We start from the raw sequence: 22,273 nt of genomic DNA on the forward strand, positions 1-22,273 counted from the left end.
ATTATGCACCCAAAACCTCACTGAAGACAGTCAAGACAACTGTCCAACACCGCCCCCTCCTGGCTAAACCAGGCATGGACCCCCCCCCCCCCCCCCCCCCATGAGGTTTATGAAAACTATTCGTTTCTGCATATAGCACTGATTCTGCCTTGTGTGGTCTCCTGGCCAAGATGACTACAAATCATTGGACTACAAGCATGGCGTAATAAAGTTACCACGCGCTCCCGATACCCCGGATCATAAACCCGCCCGATAAACGGAACGTTGCTGCCCAGGCTAAGAGGAGGAGGAGGAGGAGGAGGAGGAAGAGGAGGAGGAGGGGTACAGTCAGGAGTAAAGTCAGGGCCGCGGCCGGGGCGGAGCGGTCGGCGGTCAACCGAAGCGCTCCCTGACCAGCATCATGAGCTTCTTCTTGCCCTTGTAGATCTGCTTCAGGTTGTCTATGAACTGGGCGAACTGGATGTGGCCGTCCACCGCCAGCAGGAAGGTCTCGCGCGCCTTGCTGAGGAACTCGATGAACTCGCCGTAGTGCCGCGGCGAGATGTGCGTGAGCCGCGAGTGCGTGGTGTTGATGTAGGCAGAGACGGTGGCGTCCAGCAGCTGGCGCAGCGGCGCCTTGTCCGTGGACATGAGCTTGCCCGAGTTGCGGCGGCCGGGGATGCCCGCCAGGCCCGGCGCCGTCATGGTGCAGCGGCGCAGGATGTCCGAGAGCACGGTGGCGCAGTGCACGCTCTTCACCACCAGGGGGATGATGGCGGCCAGCTCGTTCTTGCCCAGCGAGTGCGAGAGCGCACAGGCCCAGAGCACGTCGTTGATGGCCGGGTGGGTGTCCTGAAGGGGGGAGGGGGGAGGGGGGGAGAAGAGGAGGGGGGGGGGGGGGGAGGAGGAGGAGGAAGAGGAGGAGGCGTGGGAGGAGGAGGAGGAGGAAGAGGAGGAGGAGGGGGGGGGGGAGTAGGAGGGGGGAGAGGGGGGAGGAGGGGGGAGAGAGGAGGAGGAGGGGGGAGAGGAGGAGGGGGGAGAGGAGGAGGGGGGAGAGGAGGAGGGGTGGGAGGAGGAGGAGGAGGGAGAGGGGGGGGAGGAGGAGGGGGGAGAGGTGGGAGGAGGAAGAGGAGGAGGAGGGAGGGGGGGGGGAGGAGGGGGGAGAGGAGGAGGAGGAGGGAGAGGAGGAGGAGGAGAGAGGAGGAGGAGGAGGAGGGGGGGAGAGGAGGAGGAGGAGGAGGGGGAGAAGGAGGAGGGGGAGAAGGAGGAGGGGTGGGAGGAGGAGGAGGAGGAGGGGGGGAGAGTAGGAGGAAGAGGAGGAGGAGAGAGGAGGAGGAGGAAGAGGAGGGGGGAGAGGAGGAGGAGGAGGAGGGAAGATAAAAAATGGATTCGTAGATTAGTGGCGATGGTAAATGGTAAATGCATTTTATATAGTGAATTTATCCAAGGTGCATTTCAGAGTTTGTGCATTACATTCACACACACATTCACACACCGATGCCCGGAGGAAACCATGCAAGGCACCAACCTGCACATCGGGAGCAATTATTGGGGTTCAGTGTCTTTGCTCAAGGACACTTCGACAGTAACTCTGGGGGAGCCCACAGGGTTCGAACCGGGAACCTTGTGGTTCCTATCCGGCCACCCCACTCCACCACATGATGGGATGGTTATGAATCGCTTTATTCATCAAATTCATGTTGGATTGTGACACCTGTGTGATTGGCTCTTGGACTCATCAAACACCCATGTGATTGGCTCTGGTGACTGCTATTGTGATCGTAATACGTGAGGAGACCGTGTACAAAAAGAAAAAATCGCCCAAAAGTATTAATTCACCCAGTGCCAGTCAGTGGTTTAAAGTATGACTTCACCCAGTGCCAGTCAGTGGTTTAAAGTATGACTTCACCCAGTGCCAGTCAGTGGTTTAAAGTATGACTTCACCCAGTGCCAGTCAGTGGTTTAAAGTATGACTTCACCCAGTGCCAGTCAGTGGTTTTCAGGTTTTCTTCTTACCTTTTACGTAGTCACAGAATATGTATGTCCACTACGATTGGTCCCCAAACCGTTGATGGTCACATGGGTGATGGTCACATGGGTGATGGACTGATGGTCACATGGGTGATGGTCACATGGGTGATGATCACGTGACATGGGTGATGGACTGATGGTCACATGGGTGATGGTCACATGGGTGTCCGTGAAAATGAAAACATGGCGACTCCAACGACATGCGACTCGATTCCTCATTGAAAGTCCCAAAATGGCGGGCCAGGGAGAGCTCTCTCTAGGAGAGAGACCGTGTGGAAACATCAGTGTTGTAACCAACGCCCTTACATCGCCTTACGTTACATACAACGAAACTACTATTTGCAATAATTTGTATGGCGTTATTATGTCCACTTGGCTCCGTGAGTCAGACGGTCATACAGGCGTCTCTGTGCTGAGAGAGCGCTCTCTGTGTTGACAGTTTCGTTCATACTAGCCTCTGAGCCCACATGGCTATTGGCTTAACACCCTAACGTGAACAAAGCACGTCGCAGAAGAGGTCAGGTGATTGGCTAACGTAGGGCCAGATTTCAGGGTAAGCCAATCAGAGACAGTCTGACAGAGTAGGGCGGGTCTTTTCTTATGCCTGTAGTTAAACAGTACAGACCTGTACAGTCTATGACACAGACACACAAACCCTTGTAACGCATACCGTACACAGAAAACTCCAGGATGAACGGTCATTATTACCACACGCTACAACGGCAAATGCGGATAACAGCGAGATCGGATGGTTTGTGGGTTGGAAATATCGATTTTAAATGGCCACAGTAGCATGTCACCAAGAGTCAACTTGACAAAATGATTGCTAGGTAGCCGATGTTGTTGAGGAAATGCTTCCCCTCTCAACGGTGGAGTCTGTTCCTTGGTCAGCAGAATACCAGTGGAAGCAGGGCCAATGTGCAGAAATACATTTTCCAAATACCTGAACAGTGAATATTCTAAAATGGAAGATGAGCTCAAAAATACATTTTATGACTTAGAATATCTCTCTATCACTGCAGATATGTGGACTCATTTTTTATTTGATTATTATATAAAAAGGTTGAGGCTACAATAAAGATGCCTGTCAAAATTCCTGAACATGTTTTATTGTTCCACGACATTTCATAATGTTAGGAGGGAGTTGTCTTTTCTCTTACTGTGCGACAGAACAAAAAACCTTCTTTTAAATCGTTTTTTATATTATTATTTTTTAAAGTAAAGTAAAGTAGTTACTTTCATAATTTAATGTAAAGTAAAGTAACAAATTACTTTTTTTAGATAAGTAACGATATAACTATAATTCTTTACTTTTTTAAAGTAACTTGCCCAACACTGGGAAACATACCGTAGAATCGACTCCGCGTGTTTCCATATTATATAATATATTCCATATATTGAATTTAGTTGTTGTTCTTCATGTCATGTCTATGATTCAATCAATCAATCAATATATGGCTGATGGTTAAACGGTGAATCAAAGGTTATCTAGTGTAAAATCACATGAAAACGTTGACCGACATGGACATACATCAGAGCTTCTATGCCATATTCTTAGAATAGAAAAAACAAACAGTCTCCTCACGTATGAGAATGACAACATCAGCCACTCGGTGTCTGTCTGCTATTTTTGAAAAATCGTGAAAATGTGGTTCAAATCTTTGAATATTTCTTCTTTCAGAGCAAACGTTTTTTAACTCAAATTGTTGCTTCCGGGGGCCGGGGGGGTCCCTGGAACGACATATTTTCAGATGGGGGTCGGCGGCAAATTACAGATCATTTTTTGGGTCCTCGACGTGAAATATTGAGCACCACTGATATAGAAACATTTAAGGGTATTTCAGAAAACTGTCAGGATTTAGAAAACCTTTTTCTTTTAAATGTCGAAGTCAGGCCTAAATGGGTTAACCCATTCTGAACGGGAACCCATTTTGGTGTCAGCATCATGTTATGCTTTATATATTGAAAAATAGCAGATCTACAAGCTCGTAGCGCGCCACCGAGTGGCGCGCTACGAGCTTGTAGGTCTGCTATTTTTGAAAAATCGAAGAACGACTGACATTTTTTTTAGAATCTGATCTCAGGTCAGAATGGGTTAATAATCAGACCAGTGTGTGTGTGTCCAGTGCGGAAACCTCGTATGAATCTGATCTCAGGTCAGAATGGGCATAAAGACCTTACCTGGTTGTAGGCCAGGTTGAGGTGCGTCATGGCCAGCGAGGCCAGCTTGAAGGAGCGCAGCGGGTACCCGCGGTGCTCCATGTAGCGGGCGATGGTGAACAGCTGCGAGTAGGTCATGCCGGTGGAGGCGGCGTCGATGACGATCTGGTAGGCCGTCTCGAAGGCGATGTGGTCCTTCTCGCAGAGCGTGAGCGCCGACAGCGCGCAGTTCTGCGGGTCTTTCATGGCGCACTGCAGCGCCAGGGTGCGCGCGCAGCTGGCCAGCTCCTCGCGCTGGGGGTAGTCCAGCGACAGGCGCAGGATGGTGTTGTGGGACATGACGGTGGCCGCCACGATGCTGGTGGCCTCGGTGGGCGTGAACAGCGTGTACCAGCTCTGGAGGATGCTCACCAGCGCGCGCAGCCCTAAAGGAGGAGAGAACGTTTATTAGAGATGGACAACACAGCCCTAAAGGAGGATAGAACGTTTATTAGAGATGGACAACACAGCCCTGAGGAGGAGAGAACGTTTATTAGAGATGGACAACACAGCCCTAAAGGAGGAGAGAACGTTTATTAGAGATGGACAACACAGCCCTAAAGGGAACGGGAGAGCAGAGAACCTTTATTAGAGATGGACAACACAGCCCTGAGGAGGAGAGAACGTTTATTAGAGATGGACAACACAGCCCTGAGGAGGAGAGAACGTTTATTAGAGATGGACAACACAGCCCTAAAGGAGGAGAGAACGTTTATTAGAGATGGACAACACAGCCCTGAGGAGGAGAGAACGTTTATTAGAGATGGACAACACAGCCCTAAAGGAGGAGAGAACGTTTATTAGAGATGGACAACACAGCCCTGAGGAGGAGAGAACGTTTATTAGAGATGGACAACACAGCCCTAAAGGAGGAGAGAACGTTTATTAGAGATGGACAACACAGCCCTGAGGAGGAGAGAACCTTTATTAGAGATGGACAACACAGTCCTAAGGGACGAGGCAGGGGGAGGAAAGCCTTTATTACAGTCGCCGTTTTTCCTTTGTTTTGACAATGGGTACCCAAATTGTCCACCCACTAGTACCCACTAGTCCCTGCCTAACATTTTTGTCTAGTTTTTATTTGTTGAGATGAGAGGAGGAGAGGAGACGGCCGAGGAGAAGAGAGAGAGAGAGACCACATGAGAGAGAGAGAGTGTACACAATAATGGTTTGATACATACCGACTTCAGTAGCACAGGTAACCAGCCAGCGAACCATCTCTCTCCTTCTCCAGTTCAGTGTGGAAAGAGTCATCCTCATTACCTACACACGTGCACACACACACACACACACACACACACACACACACACACACACACACACACACACACACACACACACACACACACACACACACACACACACACACACACACACACACACACACACACACACACACACACACACACACACACACACACACACACACACACACACACAGGTATTTGATCAGTTGTGAATGGTAAATTAAAGCTAAATGTTTAATTAACCCATTTTGGGTTGGAACCCCTTTTAGCATTATGTTGTGCTTTAACTATTGAAAAAGATCTACAAGCTCATAGCGCGCCACCGAGTGGCGTGCTACGAGCTTGTAGGTCTGCTATTTTTTTTTAAATCGAAGAACGACGTCATTTTCAAACAGACATTTAGAATTAGAATCTGATCTCAGGTCAAAATGGGTTAATTAATGGAAAGATGAATCAAGGTTTCTGCCTGACGGCGACGTTGCAAAGAAGGATGGAATTAAAATGAGAAAACCAACTAAACTCCAGTTGGTTCAACGTGTGCACCAGTCTCACAATTTACACACACATTCAGCCCGCACGACATGTGGAAACGTCATCGCTAATCCAACCGATGGATTGCGAGGACATGTACATTTACATGTACAACACGTCCTAGCGTCCTTTTAACTCAAATCTTTGCTTCCCAGAGGTCCCTGGAACTACATATTTTCATTACCTATATTTTTGGGAGTCCTTGACATGAAATAGTTTGAGAACGACTGACATGGAAACATAAGGTTTTCAGAATATTGTCTATTTAGAAAACTTTTTTCGGCCTCAGGTCTAAATATGTTAACCTGTTGAGCTTTTATATGAAATATCCAAGAATTTGAGGATTATATGGAAGATGCAACTGCACATTATTGCTAACCATATTGTGGTCGCTCTTCTGTCAGCAAATGCTCTAATCTTAACCCATTTTGGTGTTTTAAGCATTATGTTAAACTTTAACTATTGAAAAATAGCAGATCTACAAGCTACAATCTACGAGATCTACAAGCTTGTAGGTCTGCTATTTTATAAAAATCTTGAAAATGTGGCGCAAACCTTTGAATATATATTCTTTCAGAGCAAACATTTCTAACTCTAATTGCTTCTGGGGGGGGTCCCTGGGACAACATATTTTCAGATGGGGGTCGCCGGCCAATTATATATAATTGTTGGGGTCCTTGACATGAAATATTGAGCACCACTGATACAGAAACGTGATTTCAGAAAACTGTCAGGATTTAGAAGATTTATTTTTTAATTTTGACGTCAGGTCTAAATGGGTTAAAATAATAACCGAACGTGGTCTATCTAGATCGGAAGATACTTTGTCTGTGCTTCCATAGAAGAGATGGAGGTTCTGGCTTCTATGGCATCCAACTGACTGAACATAAAACAGCCAGTTAACACCTGACTGACATTTAAAGTCTGACACAAAAATCTGCTCCAATTAATGACAGCCGACAGTAAAAACAACACCCAAAGCCACGCCACCGCAGGCTTTAACCCATTCTGTTTTTTTTTTATAATTTATCTTTTTTTTGTCCCACGATTTTGTAACCCATTTTTCACTGCTGTGTCAATGATCTAATGTGATCCTGGGCTCTACACACCCTCCACCAACCTAGGGAGAGCAACGGACTTGAACTCATGCTTCCTTCATGCTTGAGTGTCCAAGTTGCTCCTTTACACCTGACAGGGGGGGAGTTTCCCTGGTTGGACGTAGCACGTGGAAGGAACACGTTATTCCAACCAGTTCCTTTCCCCTCCATCAGGCGTCCCGGCTGGACAGGGGGAGGCAGTTTAGAGACCAGGATTACTGCATGTTTTTTGTGAGGGTACCTACCCTAGGGGACACGGGGAGAACATGCAAACTCCACACAGAAAGGCCCTTTCGCCAACCCCGCCTTCGGGTATGGGCACTGATGACGCGGAGGAGGAAACACGCCGCCAGCACCCACAGCGCCCCGAATTTAAATAGCCAGAGAATAAGTGAGTTATTCCTCGATTACAGTGATCCTGTCCTCCTGTGATTACAGAAGCGGGGTTGTTACAGTATGTGGTCGATCCTCTGTCAACATCCATACGTCACGGTTTTCTCTGTTTATTTGTGGCTAAACTTTCAAAACAATTACAAACAAAGTTCACAGAAAGTGGGGCTGCCACGGTTTTCTTTGCTAACAAGCACCCTGATTCCCTCGCGGTAAAAAAATGATTTATGAAGATTGTGGCTGCACGGTCAAAACAAAACAAAACAAACAAACTAAATCTGCTTACGCTCCCCATTTTCTCTCTCTCGCACGCACGCACACGCACACGCACGCACACGCACGCACACACACGCACACGCGCACCAGTGTTGTTTTTGGCAGCAAATTTCGATTTTAGTTTAGTCATATAGTCTTTGGACTGAAACTTCATTTAGTTTTTGTCATATTTTAGTCACCTGGAAATGTCTTAGTGTTTAGTCTAGTTTTAGTCGACTAAACGTCATAAGATTTTAGTCGACTAAATCTACAGGTGATTTAGTCGACTAAAATGTATTTCGGCGGGCCTTGATGCCGTCGTAATGAGTGTTTTTACACTTGCTGAAAATAGCCGATCTACAAGCTCACAGCTTGTGAGCTTGTAGATCAGCTATTTTCAGCATACAACCAAAGTGTAAAATGACTTATACTGGATCTCTTGTCCACTAGTCCCTTCCTAACATTTTAGTCTAGATTTTATTTGTCGACGAAATTGTCACTATATTTAGTCTTAGTTTTAGTCATCGTAGCTTAGTTTTAATTTAGTTTCCATTTAGTTTTCGTCAGTGAAAAAAGGTAGTCGACGAACATTTTTCGTCTTAGTTTTAGTCGACGAAAACAACACTGACGCGCACGGCCATAAACACGCGCACACACACACACACACACACACACACACACACACACACACACACACACACACACACACACACACCTGCAGTCCCAGCTCCAGCGCCACGTTGAGCAGCGTGATGTCGGGGGGGTTGTCGGCCGGCGTGGCGATCTTGAAGGCGTCCTGAGCCAGTTTGAAGATGAGCGACGAAGAGTGGATGTTCTTCTGGATGGCCTCCAGTACCGTCCGCAGCCTCAGCATGTCTCCTGGGGACAGACACAAATGTGACGATAAACTGCCTTGTCAAGATGCACAGAACATGGTTTTCAGTGTCAGACTGTCTGTGTGTGTGTGTGTGCGTACCCTTAGCCGCGGTCAGCATGGTGGATGTGTGTGTGCGTGCGTACCCTTAGCCGCGGTTAGCATGGTGTGTGTGTGTGCGTGCGTACCTTTAGCCGCGGTTAGCATGGTGTGTGTGTGTGTGCGTGCGTACCTTTAGCCGCGGTCAGCATGGTGGAGGCCTGTGTGTGTGTGTGTGTGTGCGTACCCTTGGCCGCGGTCAGCATGGTGGAGGCCTGTGTGTGCGTGCTAACCTTTAGCGGCGGTCAGCATGGTGTGTGTGTGTGTGTGTGTGTGCGTGCTAACCTTTAGCGGCGGTCAGCATGGTGTGTGTGTGTGTGTGTGTGTGCGTGCTAACCTTTAGCGGCGGTCAGCATGGTGTGTGTGTGTGTGTGTGTGTGTGTGTGCGTGCTAACCTTTAGCGGCGGTCAGCATGGTGGAGGCCTGTGTGTGTGTGTGTGTGTGCGTGCTAACCTTTAGCGGCGGTCAGCATGGTGTGTGTGTGTGTGTGTGCGTGCTAACCTTTAGCGGCGGTCAGCATGGTGGAGGCCAGCTCACACTGCTGTGACTCCAGGTGGCCCAGGGTGAACCAGCGGGGGAACCTGGAGGGCACGATGGAGATGCCGTGGTGGGGGTGACCCATGTCCCCCGAGACCCCCGACGACTCCAGCACCGGCAGCCTGGACCGACAGAGGAGGATGTTTAACCCATTCTGACCTGAGATCAGATTCATACGAGGTTTCCACTGGACAACACACACTGGTCTGATGATTAACCCATTCTGACCCGAGATCAGATTCTAGAAAATGTCAGTCGTTCTTCGATTTTTCAAAAAAATAGCAGACCTACAAGCTCGTATCGCGCCACTCGGTGGCGCGATATGAGCTTGTAGATCTGCTATTTTTCAATACACCAAATGGGTGCCCGGTCAGAATGGGTTAATTAATACGTACAGAACTATTTAACCCATTCTGACCCGAGATCAGATCCATACGAGGTTTCCACTGGACAACACACACACTGGTCTGATGATTAACCCATTCTGACCTGAGATCAGATTCTAGAAAATCACCAAAATGGGTTCCCGTTCAGAATGGGTTAAAGCATACTTTCTAACTAACTATTCGGTTTCAGGTTCAAATGAGTTCAAGTTCAAATCCGACAGCTTGGCATCTGCTACAGATGGCACCCCCCCCCCCTCCCCCCCCCACCCCCCCTCCCTCCTTTTCATATTAACCAAAACAACATTAAAGAGAGTTTGTTTTCAAAGCTACCCGAGATGTTCCTGAGGTTAAAAAAAAAACCCTTTCATGAAACAATAACAAAATCTGCACACCAGAGACAGCTGCTTAGTTCCATCCTGTTTTTTTTGTTTTTTTTTCCCTTATCGGTGGCAACGTTTCAACCCGGGAGGCTCTTCCTCCTCAGACCTACTGTAGGTCTGAAGAAGACCTACTCTAGGTACAGTAGGCCTACTGTAGGTCTGAAGAAGAGCCTCCCGTCCCGTCTATCTCCCGACCCGTACCCACATTTGTGACCCCATCCCAGTGGTTTGAGACACAAATCGGCGCTAATGAAACTCCACAATAATTGACAAAAATACAAATTTCTTTCTTTTTGGTGGTTTTCGTTTTTAGCCACAACAGTTGGAATGTTAAAGAAGGTTTGTCATTAAATCGTTGCAATTACATTGCAAAAATGGTCTCTGTATTTACAGTTTTCAATGAACAATACATCATATGAAAGCTTACATTATGTAGTTTCATAATATGTAAAAGAAACTGAAAAATGACCCCCTTGTGTCTCAAACCACTGGACTCGGTCACATTTCTGATCCACCACCAGCCAGCGTCCACAGCAGGACAGGACGCGCACAGCAGTGCCTTCTGTCACTTTGTGACGCCGTTTCCATTAAAGGAAGGGAAACGATATGCACATCCCAGTTTCAGAATACGGTGCTGGACCCAAAAAATTACTGAATGAAGAAAAAAGTGTTATGTCCGCACACAACGTTTCGCGAGAAACGTTGTTGTATTTAGGTTGAAATAAAAAAAGCCGAGGAGCAGAATTATATCGTGTGCGGACAATACCGTTTTCATTAAAACCCTCTTTCAATCCGGCATCTCTATTTTGGGCATGTGAAAAATGGTCAAATACTTTTTCTTTCTTTTTGAACAAACATATCAAATGTACAAGCTCTGCGAGATCTTGACAGACATGTACACATGATGGAAATGGGTGCAGATCTTGACATGTACACATGGTGGAAATGGGTGCAGATCTTGACATGTACACATGGTGGAAATGGGTGCAGATCTTGACATGTACACATGGTGGAAATGGGTGCAGATCTTGACATGTACACATGATGGAAATGGGTGCAGATCTTGACATGTACACATGGTGGAAATGGGTGCAGATCTTGACATGTACACATGATGGAAATGGCTGTAGATCTTGACATGTACACATGATGGAAATGGCTGTAGATCTTGACATGTACACATGATGGAAATGGGTGCAGATCTTGACATGAACACATGATGGAAATGGGTGCAGATCTTGACATGAACACATGATGGAAATGGGTGCAGATCTTGACATGTACACATGATGGAAATGGGTGCAGATCTTAACATGTACACATGATGGAAATGGGTGCAGATCTTGACAGCAGCGTGCTGCGGCGTCTCACCTCAGCACGCCAGGTCTGCGTGGTGAACAGGTACAGTACTAACCTCATGGCGCGCAGGGCCAGCTTGTACGCCAGGTCTGCGTGGTGAACAGGTACAGTACTAACCTCATGGCGCGCAGGGCCAGCTTGTACGCCAGGTCTGCGTGGTGAACAGGTACAGTACTAACCTCATGGCGCGCAGGGCCAGCTTGTACGCCAGGTCTGCGTGGTGAACAGGTACAGTACTAACCTCATGGCGCGCAGGGCCAGCTTGTACGCCAGGTCTGCGTGGTGAACAGGTACAGTACTAACCTCATGGCGCGCAGGGCCAGCTTGTACGCCAGGTCTGCGTGGTGAACAGGTACAGTACTAACCTCATGGCGTGCAGGGCCAGCTTGTACGCCAGGTCTGCGTGGTGAACAGGTACAGTACTAACCTCATGGCGCGCAGGGCCAGCTTGTACGCCAGGTCTGCGTGGTGAACAGGTACAGTACTAACCTCATGGCGCGCAGGGCCAGCTTGTACGCCAGGTCTGCGTGGTGAACAGGTACAGTACTAACCTCATGGCGCGCAGGGCCAGCTTGTACGCCAGGTCTGCGTCGTGTGGCAGCACGGCGGTGAACAGGTACTTGGCGAAGGTGTGCATGGGAACGCTCTCCCTGTGGATCACCTCCCCTAGACCGCTGAACGGACCCGCTGTATGGGGAGGAGGGGGAGGGGGGGGGGACCGGTTAGAATGCAAATACAGAACATTCTGGGGTCTGGGGGGGGGGGGGGGGGGGGGTCCTTGACATGAGAAAAGTTTGAGCACCACTGACATAGAAACATAGGGTTTTTCAGAAAACTTTTATTATGTATTCCCATGCTTTTTGTTCTTGCTTAATGTAAGTCGCTCTGGATTAAGAGCGTCTGCTGAATGCCTAAATTGTAAATTGATTTAGAAGCCATTTTTTAACCCATTTTGACCTGAGATCAGATTCTAAAAATAAATAAAATCTAAATCCTGACAGTTTTCTGAAAAAGCTATATTTCCATGTCAGTCGTTCTTCGATTTTTCAAAAATAGCAGACCTACAAGCTCGTAGCTTGTATATCTGCTATTTTTCAATAGCTAAAGCATTACATAATGCTTAACACACCAAAAGGGGTTCCCGCCCAAAATGGATTGAGGACAATAAATGCAAACTAACACTTAGCATCTAAAAAACTCAGGAAAAACAGAGAGTTCACAAACAGCACAGATCCTGGGCGTTGGTTTAACTCCCAAAGTTAAACAAACAAGTGAGGATTTAACGGCTGCGCTGTTTCAGCCGTGTGCTGATATAACAATGTTTAAGGTGGTGGCTTAAACATCCCATTGATCTCTCTCTCTCTCTCTTCCCCCCATAGTGCGAGGCGGTGCTTTGCTCGGTGCGGAGCGACAGAGCCGCCCGCCACCAACCCACCCACCCACCCGCCAGACTTTGCTCTCCAGAGCAACATTAGTGACTTCCTCCTGGGGGGATCCAGAGACGTTCCAGGGGGTCTCCTCCTCCCAGTGGGACGTGCCTGGAGGACCTCCCGATAGGGAGACACCCGAGAGGCATCCTAACCAGATTGCCCCGAACCACCTCAGCTGGCTCCTTTCCAGGCGTCTCTACTCAAGAGTCTCTCTCCGGTGACTGAACTTCAGTTCTCACCCTATCTCTAAAGGAGATGCCAACCACCCCTCGAAGAAGAAGAAGAAGATAACTCATTTCACCTCATATCAGTCTTAACCGGGCCACGTAAGTCCGTTTTCGCTTCGGCGGCAGTCATTTAACTTCCGTGTATCCTAAATGGTAAACGTCACGTACCTTCCAGAAGCTGGATGGCCTGTTTCCTCAGGGTCTGAACCAGAATGTCGTCCAACTCCAACTCCTGCAGCTTGGCGACGATCTGCTCCTCGTTGCGGCACACCTGCATTCACAACAAGACACCGAGATAGCAGGGTTCGTGTTAAAAAAAGCAAAAAGGGCCTTTCTGTGTGGAGTTTGCATGTTCTCCCCGTGTCCCCTAGGGTAGGTACCCTCACAAAAACAACATGCAGTAATCCTGGTCACTAAACTGCCTCCGCCTGGCCAGCCGGGGCGCCTGATGGAGGGGAAAGGAACTGGTTGGAATAACGTGTCCCTTCCACGCGCTACGTCCAACCAGGGAAACTCCCCCCTGTCAGGTGTAAAGGAGCAACTTGGACACTCAGGCATGAAGGAAGCATGAGTTCAAGTCCGTTGCTCTCCCCTTGTCCCCCATATATGGGGACTAGGTTGGTCTCCCCTTGTCCCCCATATATGGGGACTAGGTTGGCGGAGGGTGTGTAGAGCCCAGGATCACATTAGATGATTGACACAGGGGTGAAAAATGGGTTACAAAATCGTGGGATAAAGATTATTATAGGAAAAAAAAGCAAAGAGACACTGGACCACAGGATAAGACTATTCAGTATTTAAGTCCGACGTCATTTTGTAGTCCTAGCTACGTCCGGGTCCAAGTGGCACCAGCTCCCGTCCGCATCTCATTGTAAATAGAATATCTAAACGCGTGAATCTTTTTACAATGATGTTATTTTTCAGAAAGGAAGCCATAGAGGGTTAAAATGGGTCTTAATGCTTCCAACTCGAGTAGAACTATTAATGTTTTGTCCATGACAACAAAAATATATGATGTGGAGACAAAGACTATTATTATCATTATTATTGAAGGTGGCAACATTTGCTCTGTAAAATATTTCGGGGGCATATTTAGAATGTGTGCAGGCTTGAGTATGTTGAATCTAGTTTGCATTAATGAGGATTTAGTTGACACAATCAAATAAAATGGCGATAGTATTCCATGTGGGGCAGACGGCCTGTCACAGCCATATTTGGGAGAGCAGCGCAGCTTTGTTGTTGCGAGGAAAGCGGTAAAATGAGACGTTCGTGGGTTTTTTCGTCTCAGATTGAGTCCGACGGAGCGTCACAGTATAACTCTATGGGGACACAAAAGTGACACAAAAGTAGGACCCGGAAGTATCTCAGGAGGGGGCGCTCACGTCACGGCTAAAATACTGAATAGACCAGAGGCTCCTTCATCAGATCTACAAGCTCGTAGGTTGTGGTTGAGCTTGTAGGTCTGCTATTTTTAGAAAAATCGAAGTACGACTGACATATAGAAACATAGCTTTTTCAGAAAACTGTCAGGATGTAGAAGACATTTTTTAGAATCTGATCTCAGGTCAGAATGGAGTTAAATGTGAAGAGAACAGTAATAACGTCACCTTGTCCTGGGCATAGAGGCCTTCGGGCATCATTATTTAGTTGTAGTTAAATGTGAAGAGAACAGTAATAACGTCACCTTGTCCTGGGCGTAGAGGCCTTCGGGCATCATTATTTAGTTGTAGTTAAATGTGAAGAGAACAGTAATAACGTCACCTTGTCCTGGGCGTAGAGGCCTTCAGGCATCATTATTTAGTTGTAGTTAAATGTGAAGAGAACAGTAGTAACGTCACCTTGTCCTGGGCGTAGAGGCCTTCAGGCATCATTATTTAGTTGTAGTTAAATGTGAAGAGAACAGTAATAACGTCACCTTGTCCTGGGCATAGAGGCCTTCGGGCATCATTATTTAGTTGTAGTTAAATGTGAAGAGAACAGTAGTAACGTCACCTTGTCCTGGGCATAGAGGCCTTCAGGCATCATTATTTAGTTGTAGTTAAATGTGAAGAGAACAGTAATAATGTCACCTTGTCCTGGGCGTAGAGGCCTTCGGGCATCATTATTTAGTTGTAGTTAAATGTGAAGAGAACAGTAATAACGTCACCTTGTCCTGGGCGTAGAGGCCTTCGGGCATCATTATTTAGTTGTAGTTAAATGTGTAGAGAACAGTAATAACGTCACCTTGTCCTGGGCATAGAGGCCTTCGGGCATCATTATTTAGTTGTAGTTAAATGTGAAGAGAACAGTAATAACGTCACCTTGTCCTGGGCGTAGAGGCCTTCGGGCATCATTATTTAGTTGTAGTTAAATGTGAAGAGAACAGTAATAACGTCACCTTGTCCTGGGCGTAGAGGCCTTCGGGCATCATTATTTAGTTGTAGAGAACAGTAATAACGTCACCTTGTCCTGGGCATAGAGGCCTTCGGGCATCATTATTTAGTTGTAGTTAAATGTGAAGAGAACAGTAATAACGTCACCTTGTCCTGGGCGTAGAGGCCTTCGGGCATCATTATTTAGTTGTAGTTAAATGTGAAGAGAACAGTAGTAACGTCACCTTGTCCTGGGCATAGAGGCCTTCAGGCATCATTATTTAGTTGTAGTTAAATGTGAAGAGAACAGTAATAACGTCACCTTGTCCTGGGCGTAGAGGCCTTCGGGCATCATTATTTAGTTGTAGTTAAATGTGAAGAGAACAGTAATAACGTCACCTTGTCCTGGGCGTAGAGGCCTTCGGGCATCATTATTTAGTTGTAGTTAAATGTGAAGAGAACAGTAATAACGTCACCTTGTCCTGGGCATAGAGGCCTTCGGGCATCATTATTTAGTTGTAGTTAAATGTGAAGAGGACAGTAATAACGTCACCTTGTCCTGGGCGTAGAGGCCTTCGGGCATCATTATTTAGTTGTAGAGAACAGTAATAACGTCACCTTGTCCTGGGCGTAGAGGCCTTCAGGCATCATTATTTAGTTGTAGTTAAATGTGAAGAGAACAGTAATAACGTCACCTTGTCCTGGGCGTAGAGGCCTTCGGGCATCATTATTTAGTTGTAGTTAAATGTGAAGAGAACAGTAATAACGTCACCTTGTCCTGGGCGTAGAGGCCTTCGGGCATCATTATTTAGTTGTAGTTAAATGTGAAGAGAACAGTAATAACGTCACCTTGTCCTGGGCGTAGAGGCCTTCGGGCATCATTATTTAGTTGTAGTTAAATGTGAAGAGAACAGTAATAACGTCACCTTGTCCTGGGCGTAGAGGCCTTCGGGCATCATTATTTAGTTGTAGTTAAATGTGAAGAGAACAGTAGTAACGTCACCTTGTCCTGGGCATAGAGGCCTTCAGGCATCATTATTTAGTTGTAGTTAAATGTGAAGAGAACAGTAATAACGTCACCTTGTCCTGGGCGTAGAGGCCTTCGGGCATCATTATTTAGTTGTAGTTAAATGTGAAGAGAACAGTAATAACGTCACCTTGTCCTGGGCGTAGAGGCCTTCAGGCATCATTATTTAGTTGTAGTTAAATGTGAAGAGAACAGTAATAACGTCACCTTGTCCTGGGCGTAGAGGCCTTCGGGCATCATTATTTAGTTGTAGTTAAATGTGAAGAGAACAGTAATAACGTCACCTTGTCCTGGGCGTAGAGGCCTTCAGGCATCATTATTTAGTTGTAGTTAAATGTGAAGAGAACAGTAATAACGTCACCTTGTCCTGGGCGTAGAGGCCTTCAGGCATCATTATTTAGTTGTAGTTAAATGTGAAGAGAACAGTAATAACGTCACCTTGTCCTGGGCGTAGAGGCCTTCGGGCATCATTATTTAGTTGTAGTTAAATGTGAAGAGGACAGTAATAACGTCACCTTGTCCTGGGCGTAGAGGCCTTCAGGCATCATTATTTAGTTGTAGTTAAATGTGAAGAGAACAGTAATAACGTCACCTTGTCCTGGGCATAGAGGCCTTCGGGCATCATTATTTAGTTGTAGTTAAATGTGAAGAGAACAGTAATAACGTCACCTTGTCCTGGGCGTAGAGGCCTTCGGGCATCATTATTTAGTTGTAGTTAAATGTGAAGAGAACAGTAATAACGTCACCTTGTCCTGGGCGTAGAGGCCTTCAGGCATCATTATTTAGTTGTAGTTAAATGTGAAGAGAACAGTAATAACGTCACCTTGTCCTGGGCGTAGAGGCCTTCGGGCATCATTATTTAGTTGTAGTTAAATGTGAAGAGGACAGTAATAACGTCACCTTGTCCTGGGCGTAGAGGCCTTCGGGCATCATTATTTAGTTGTAGTTAAATGTGAAGAGGACAGTAATAACGTCACCTTGTCCTGGGCATAGAGGCCTTCGGGCATCATTATTTAGTTGTAGTTAAATGTGAAGAGAACAGTAATAACGTCACCTTGTCCTGGGCGTAGAGGCCTTCGGGCATCATTATTTAGTTGTAGTTAAATGTGAAGAGAACAGTAATAACGTCACCTTGTCCTGGGCGTAGAGGCCTTCGGGCATCATTATTTAGTTGTAGTTAAATGTGTAGAGAACAGTAATAACGTCACCTTGTCCTGGGCGTAGAGGCCTTCGGGCATCATTATTTAGTTGTAGTTAAATGTGAAGAGAACAGTAATAACGTCACCTTGTCCTGGGCGTAGAGGCCTTCGGGCATCATTATTTAGTTGTAGTTAAATGTGAAGAGAACAGTAATAACGTCACCTTGTCCTGGGCGTAGAGGCCTTCGGGCATCATCCTCTGCTGGCCCATGCCCATCAGGGCCACCTCCAGGGCCAGCGCCAGGTACGACTCCCCCCCGTCGGTACTGCCCCAGACCGGGACGTGGTGGTAGGACGGGGGGCGCGGGTCCCCCTCTGGAACGGGACCACAAAAACACAGGCTTCATTTAATAATAATAATAATAATAAACTTTGTTTGTATAGCACCTGTCATACATAAATGCAGCTCAAAGTGCTTCACAGGGCAGGACACAAAAATAGAATGTACAATAAAACAAGTAGTTAAAATGATAGAACAATAGAGCGTCGCAGCCCCTCCCCCTTTCAGAACAACGAACGGCCCAGGAAATGAAAACGCAATGCATTTCCCCCATAGGCAGTTTTTATTTAATTTATTTAAAGACCTTTTTAAGCGTCGTACGAAGCCAACTGTTGTCGTGACAAATCATGACAACACACACAATATTTTGGACCAAACAAATAATTACAAAGAAGAAAAAAAACAACAAAAAGTGTTGTAACCTGCCGTTTCTTTCTACTTTCTAATTCTTTGTTTGGCCCGAAAAATTGTGTGTGTTGTCATGATTTGTCACGACAAGAGTTGGCTTCGTACGACGCTTTAAAAGGTCTTTAAATAAATTAAATAAGAACTGCCTATGGGAGAAATGCATTGCATTTTCATTTCCTGGGCCGTTCGTTGTTCTGAAAGGGGGAGGGGCTGCGACGCTCTATGGCAAAGAACTAAATAAGAGTATAAAAACATAGAGAATAAATAAATAAAAACACCACATGCAGCAAATCAGTCAGGACAGGGTAGGAACGCACATATTATTAAAACTCAACTAAAAGAGGAACGTACTCAGTGTTGGTTCAGACACAAAACACGACACTATTTAGCTTTTGTCGCCCAACGTTTAGTTGATTGTTGTTGAGTCAGAGTGTGTTGTTGTTGTTGTTGTTGTTGTTGCTGCTGGGACAGTAAAGATCGATAATAAAGTAGATTTTCTACTGATTGATCTCATTTGGGTCCAATATTTTAGTTCAGGGTCCGACCGACCGCGGGGGCTAAAGAACGTTTCAGGAGCTGTGTTCAAAAGGGGGTTATTATACTTTAGCTGTCGAACAATAGCAGATCTATGAGCTTGTAGATCTGCTATTATTTCAATAGCTAAAGTATAACATGATGCTTTAAAACACCAAAATGGATCCCCCCCCCCGTCCAGAATGGATTAACCCATTCTGACCGGGAACCCATTTTGGTGTTATCATGTTACCTAAACCATGAACCTTGGTTGAAAAAAATTAAAGTTGTCCTCTAAGACCTGATGCCTGAAGTCTACAAAATGCCTTCTGAAGCCATCAAAAACGGCAGACGTACAGTACCGTGGCATGTTCTGTACTGTACTGTATGCAGCAGAGCAACACAGTGTGACAGATACACATGTTCTGTACTGTACTGTATACAGCAGGACAACGCAGTGTGACAGATACACATGTTCTGTACTGTACTGTACACAGCAGGACAACGCAGTGTGACAGATACACATGTTCTGTACTGTACTGTACACAGCAGGACAACGCAGTGTGACAGATACACATGTTCTGTACTGTACTGTACGCAGCAGGACAACGCAGTGTGACAGATACACATGTTCTGTACTGTACTGTATGCAGCAGGACAACACAGTGGGACAGATACACATGTTCTGTACTGTACTGTACACAGCAGGACAACGCAGTGTGACAGATACACATGTTCTGTACTGTACTGTACACAGCAGGACAACGCAGTGGGACAGATACACATGTTCTGTACTGTACTGTACACAGCAGGACAACGCAGTGTGACAGATACACATGTTCTGTACTGTACTGTACACAGCAGGACAACGCAGTGTGACAGATACACATGTTCTGTACTGTACTGTACACAGCAGGACAACGCAGTGTGACAGATACACATGTTCTGTACTGTACTGTACACAGCAGGACAACGCAGTGGGACAGATACACATGTTCTGTACTGTACTGTACACAGCAGAGCAACGCAGTGTGACAGATACACATGTTCTGTACTGTACTGTACACAGCAGGACAACGCAGTGTGACAGATACACATGTTCTGTACTGTACTGTACACAGCAGGACAACGCAGTGTGACAGATACACATGTTCTGTACTGTACTGTACACAGCAGGGCAACGCAGTGTGACAGATACACATGTTCTGTACTGTACTGTACTGTACACAGCAGAGCAACGCAGTGTGACAGATACACATGTTCTGTACTGTACTGTACACAGCAGGACAACGCAGTGTGACAGATACACATGTTCTGTACTGTACTGTACGCAGCAGGACAACGCAGTGTGACAGATACACATGTTCTGTACTGTACTGTACACAGCAGGACAACGCAGTGTGACAGATACACATGTTCTGTACTGTACTGTACACAGCAGAGCAACGCAGTGTGACAGATACACATGTTCTGTACTGTACTGTACACAGCAGGACAACGCAGTGTGACAGATACACATGTTCTGTACTGTACTGTACACAGCAGGACAACGCAGTGTGACAGATACACATGTTCTGTACTGTACTGTACACAGCAGGACAACGCAGTGTGACAGATACACATGTTCTGTACTGTACTGTACACAGCAGGACAACGCAGTGTGACAGATACACATGTTCTGTACTGTACTGTATACAGGGGGACAGATAAAACAATAACATAGTTATAGGATTTAGAAGACGACATGTTGTACAATCGGGCCTCAGGTCTTAACACCATTCTGACCTGAGATCAGATTCATACGAGGGTTTCCACTGGACACACACTGGTCTGATTATTAACCCATTCTGACCCGAGATCAGATTCTAAAAAAAAATGTCAGTCGTTCTTCGATTTTTCCAAAAATAGCAGACCTACAAGCTCGTAGCGCGCCACTCGGTGGCGCGCTACGAGCTTGTAGGTCTGCTATTTTTCAATAGCTAAAGCACGACATGATGCTATAACACCAAAATGGGTTCCCGTTCAGAATGGGTTAATAGTCAACATGAACAACAACTATCATCACTGTGTTGTTGTACTGTAACTGTCCATTCCATCCTCTAAGTCCCCAAACACCACGTCATGGGAGGACTATCATTTTGCTCTCTCTCTCTCTCTCTCTGACAACGGCGTTGGTTGTACACAAACCAATGAGTGTGCCAGGCCCAGCGGCCATTGTTGTACACAAACCAATGAGTGTGCCAGGCCAGCGGCCATTGTTCGGGCCCAACAATGGTTCCCTGTGGTCCCGCAAACAATAGCCAAAGACCCCAACAGACCCCAGACCCTTATTCAGCTCTCTCTGTTTTCTCTGCTTTCTGCTGCTGTAGTTCTGAGGCAGAAACACTAAAGCTAAGGCCCTGGGCTGGCTTTCCAATGGAAAATGGTGATGGATTGTATATATGTTATGCACACGCGCACGCACACGCGCACGCACACACGCACACACGCACACACACACACACACACACACACACACACACACACACACACACACACACACACACACACACACACACACACACACACACACCCACCATCTGTCATCCTCTCTCTCTCCCCAGTGTGGGGGGTAGAGGACCAGGCCCCATCCATTCATGCTGGGGTATGGTTTATGGCTTTCTGCAGCACAACAATGGCTCAGAGAGGTTTGCTGGATTTAATAATAACAACACAGAGCCTGTTGTCTGTCTGTCCAGTCACCCTCTGGGCTCCTAGGGGCCTCTGATGTCCCCCCCCCCCCCCCCGATCACCTCTGGTGATCAGGGGCCCAATATGCTACGACTAGCCGTTAGCGACGGAGAAAAACGTCACGCATTTTCACCTGGGAACGATTCTGCAAATGTCTTCTAAATCCTGATGTGTTTTTCTAAATGTCAGTCGTTCTTTGATTTTTCGAAAAATAGCAGACCTACAAGCTCATAGCGCGCCACTCGGTGGCGCGCTACGAGCTTGTAGATCTGCTATTTTTCAAATAGCTAAAGTATAACATAATGCTAACGCCAAAAGGGGTTCCCGCCGAAAATGGGTTAAGTTTCGGAGCGAGATTTGAGATTTTTACAGTTCACGATTTACAATGTAGGCATTTAGCGCAAGGTAAAGATTATCATAATGAACCCTTAAGGGTCCACAAGTCGTGCACAATTAATACATAAATAAAACACACATCTCGGTTGTGTGAACCTTTTTGAAGTTTGAAGTTGAATCTATTTGTTCTGCTTTGTGGCTGAAGACATACCACACTAATAAAACACTGCATGATTACTCCTGCTTATTATTCTACTGATGTCTCACCTCTCCAGTAATGAGACAGAATGCATGAAATCCTATTTAGCGAAAGGCCGACGCACAGCTCAAAAGGCTGGTTGCGTAGGGCAATAGAGCATCTATTAAAAAGGGTATCTTTGACAGACAGGTGCGTAGGGCAATAGAGCA

At 46.5% G+C, this 22,273-nt stretch overlaps 1 protein-coding gene across 1 annotated transcript in view; it reads right to left on the reverse strand.

Annotated features, from left to right (window-relative positions):
* Positions 1-301: 301 nt before the first annotated feature.
* Positions 302-22,273, reverse strand: part of zswim5 (zinc finger, SWIM-type containing 5) — a gene marked incomplete at its 5' end in the record, with an annotated part of 28,714 nt that continues 6,742 nt past the window's right edge. The window contains 8 exons of the mRNA XM_083781938.1: positions 302-831; positions 4,192-4,595; positions 5,391-5,472; positions 8,445-8,608; positions 9,204-9,361; positions 11,916-12,051; positions 13,190-13,292; positions 17,762-17,913. Coding sequence (XP_083638064.1) covers positions 373-831; positions 4,192-4,595; positions 5,391-5,472; positions 8,445-8,608; positions 9,204-9,361; positions 11,916-12,051; positions 13,190-13,292; positions 17,762-17,913 — 1,658 coding nt within the window. The 3' untranslated portion in view covers positions 302-372. The remainder of the gene's footprint in view (positions 832-4,191; positions 4,596-5,390; positions 5,473-8,444; positions 8,609-9,203; positions 9,362-11,915; positions 12,052-13,189; positions 13,293-17,761; positions 17,914-22,273) is intronic.

Source organism: Protomyctophum parallelum (assembly GCF_964188405.1).
Source record: "Protomyctophum parallelum genome assembly, chromosome: 14".
Lineage (NCBI taxonomy): Eukaryota > Metazoa > Chordata > Actinopteri > Myctophiformes > Myctophidae > Protomyctophum > Protomyctophum parallelum.